Source organism: Marmota marmota, unplaced genomic scaffold (genome assembly GCF_001458135.2).
Source record: "Marmota marmota marmota unplaced genomic scaffold, marMar, whole genome shotgun sequence".
Taxonomy (NCBI): Eukaryota; Metazoa; Chordata; class Mammalia; order Rodentia; family Sciuridae; genus Marmota; species Marmota marmota.
The window spans coordinates 18192835-18196071 of record NW_026000168.1 but is presented as its reverse complement, the minus strand read 5'-3'; the positions used below and the strand labels follow the sequence as shown (position 1 = coordinate 18196071).

General features: G+C 62.3%; 2 protein-coding genes across 2 annotated transcripts in view; one reads left to right on the top strand and one right to left on the bottom strand.

Moving 5' to 3' along the window:
• Window positions 1-5: 5 nt before the first annotated feature.
• Klf15 (Kruppel like factor 15) lies at window positions 6-2728 on the bottom strand (the record flags this gene model as incomplete). Its single annotated transcript, XM_048786972.1, has 3 exons — window positions 1718-2728; window positions 704-828; window positions 6-588 (listed from the first exon to the last, which is right to left on the bottom strand). A coding segment is annotated over exon 3 (558 nt), but the record flags the coding sequence as incomplete, so codon positions are not given.
• The window catches only part of LOC125611710 (formin-like protein 16), a 5232-nt gene continuing 3523 nt past the window's right edge, over window positions 1529-3237 (top strand). Inside the window, exon 1 of the mRNA XM_048786971.1 lies at window positions 1529-1557. Coding sequence (XP_048642928.1) covers window positions 1529-1557 — 29 coding nt within the window. The remainder of the gene's footprint in view (window positions 1558-3237) is intronic.

The following is a 3237-nucleotide window of genomic DNA, read 5'->3' as shown; positions in this document are numbered from 1 at the left end:
CCAGGGCCCGGGTGCGCATGGCTCCTGAGGGGCCCCGTGGGGAGCTGGCCACAGGCTCCCGAGTCCTGGCCGCTGCCCTGGGGGGCCCCCTTGGCCTCCGGCTCCATGTTCTCCTCCAGAAACTCCTCGATCTCCTCCAGGGTGGGTTGGAAGGGCCTGGCCACCTCCTCGGGGTCCCCCAGCGCGAACTCTGGGAAGCAAACGTGCTCCCCCTTCACGGGCACCGGGGCCCTCCGCCACGTCCCCCAGGTCACAGGGCCACTGCTGTCCCCCAGGCTCCCGCTGCTGCCGCCGCCACCACCGCCCAGGGTGGCCTGGGAGAGCAAGAAATCCAGGATGCTGTCCTGTCCCTCGGCACCGGGGACACCGCCGTAGCAGGAGCACAGGGACTGGGAGTCGGGGCTGGCGCAGGAGCAGGGGCTGGACACGTCACTGTCGTCCTCGGAAAGGGGCGAGGGCAGCATGTGGTAGGGCCGCCGGCCGGCCAGCCTGTCCCCCAGGTACCCCACGGGGCACTTGGGCGACGAGAAGGTCTCGTCCACTGGCAGCAGGTGGTCCACCATGCTGGCCGGGCCGCGCTGGTGGCCGCTGTGAAGGAGGAAAGAGAGTCAGGACGGTGGCTCGCGGCCCCTCGGCGGGGCTTGCCCCCACCCTGGGTCGCCTGCCCGGCTCCCAGCTGCCGAATGCCAGGCTCCTGCCTCACCCCCAGGGACAGGGGCCTGCAAGAGTGTCCTCTGAAACGCTGCCACAGAGTTTGCAAAAGAGCCCTCGGAGCCCCGTTGCACAACCCGGCCGTTCTGGTTCCAGACGGATTTTTCCAGAAAGATCCTGGAAAAGAGTCCACGTGCGTGCGTTGAGGGGAGAACCGCGTTGGAGGGGAGGCCATCAGAGGCTCCGGGTCCCCAGAACGGCCAGGACTCGGAGGGCCACTGCCCATCGTAGGACCCGAACCTCAGCGTCACCTCTGTTGAGTCACAGGAGGGGGGAGGGGACGGTGGCCACTTGCTCTCTGACCCCAAGCCGTTGGGCTTCCGTGGGTTGCCAGATCCAGCGAATAAAAATGCAAGGTGCCCATCAGGCGTCCACTTCAGATTTCTTTTTTTAAAAAAAAATCATCTACTTTATATAAATAAAAATTACTCGATCTGATATTTAGTTTATTTTATTTTTTGGTCCCAGGGACTGACCCAAGGGATGCTTAACCCCTGAGCCCCGTCCCCAGCCCTTTTTAGATTTTATTTAGAGACAGGGTCTCCCTGAGTGGCTCAGGGCCTCGCTGAGTGGCTGAGGCTGGCCTCCCACTTGCGATCCTCCTGCCCCAGCCTCCCCAGCTGCTGGGATGACAGGTGTGGGCCACCGTCCCCGGGCGGGGTCTATTTTTAACTGGGAAAACTGTGGTTTGGAGGCAGAAAAGTTCAAGGACAGTAAGTGTCTGTCCTCAGAGGGCTCAGTTTCCCCATTTGATTGTCACCCCCCAGGGGACAAGCCTGAACAAGACCCTCCCCAGGACACATGAGACTTAGCCACCATGGTGGACGAGGCCCCACCCCTCGGGCGGTGATGCGTTCACCCAAGATCCTAGAGCACCCAATGCGTGTGGCCGCCTCGATCCCCCAACCATCCCGAGGGTCACAAGTCAGGACCCCGTTGGCCAATTAGGACGCGCTCTCCTGCCCTACACCCCACCGCCACTTCAGTCCCCACCTGGGACACTCACCACCTTGGGGACACTCGGCTAATGCCCGTCTTCCCACTAGACAGTGTGCTCCATGTGTCCCCAGTCCCCAGTGTGACACCCGGTGCCCAGGAGGGGCTCAGATGATGTTCGTGGAGAGGAGAGGGGGACAGTGTGTTCTCTGAAGCCAAAGGCCATGCTAGTCCGGTGTTCAAGGAGAGTCAACAGTGTGTCTGCCTGCAATAGGGCCACCTTTCTGGACCTTTGTCCCCGCCCAGTGACCACAGCGGGCTGGGTGTTTATCCAGGTTGGGGAAAGGGAGAGTGTTTGGCATTGGGAGCCAGAGTGTCTCTGGAACCTGGTGTCACCTCTGTGCCCACCCCTCCTTCTTCTTTTTTTTTGGGGGGGGGTGATACCAGGGATTGAATCCAGGGGTCCTGGACCCCTGAGCTCAGAAGCCACTGGGTCACATCATCCCGTTTTATACTGTCCCTAGCAGGTGCCACAGTGGTGAATGGTCTTGGTTGTGTGTGTGTGGAGTCCTTTCCTGTGGACCTCCCCACCAGAATATAAGCTCTTTGGATGGCCATGTAGGGCCATGCCCCAAGGTTGGCTGGATGAGGCTGAGTGGGGAAGCCAGGTAGGCAGCAGGGTCTGAAGACCAGGCTGAGTGTCCCTGCAGCAGGACAGGGCAGGATCTGGGGAGCCCAGAAGGGGCTCTCGGACTTCCCGAGGTGCAGGCATTAAAAAAAAAAAGGGAGTATTCGGGCTGGGGCCAGCTCTGGTCCCTAAAAAACACCAGCACGTGGCGCAGGCTGCATGCAGGGGGAGGGGACGCGCTGTTCCGGGCACAGTCCCCGGCTGGCCGCTGGACTCCGCCCCCTCCCTCGCCGGCCAGGCCTGCTGTTTATCCTCCCGGGGACACAGCGGCTGCAGGAACAACATGTAATTGATAACAAGCCCAGCGCGCGCCAAGGGCTCGCCATTGGGTCAGCGAGCAAATCACGGGGGTGGCGGGTGGGGGCCGCCTTTCAAAATAAGAGTCTCTGCTCCCTGCGCTGCCCACAGGCCCTCAAGTCGCCTTGTCCCGCTGTTTTCAGCACCTGTAGACGGTGAGGGCCACCGGGTTCTTGGGAGGGAAGACTTTGGGGGCATTTCTTGGGACCAACCAGGAAAGAAAACACTTCTTGGAGGTGGAAGGGGGGGGTGGAGTCCCTGGGTAACACCACAGTGGGGAGAGAAGAGGGAACAGGACGGCTGTATTGGGTAGGGATGGCATTTCCTCTGTCCCCTCGGCTGCCACCTCAGCCACCTCTCTGGTAATGTTGGAAGAGCCCCCCCCCCCGGGGGGACTCCGTGAGGGTGCAGATGGGGGTCTAAGCCGTGTGCAAAGGGGTGTGGGTGTGTGTCGTGTGACTGCGTGTGCGGGGCGTTGTGTGCGGCAGCCGAGGTGGTGGCACGGGTGTCCGCGCGCGTGGGGTCAGCGTGGGTGTCCACTCGCGCGGGGGGACGGCGCGTGGGTTCGAGAGGCGCAGGGAGTGGGCCCGGACCCCTCTGCGGAG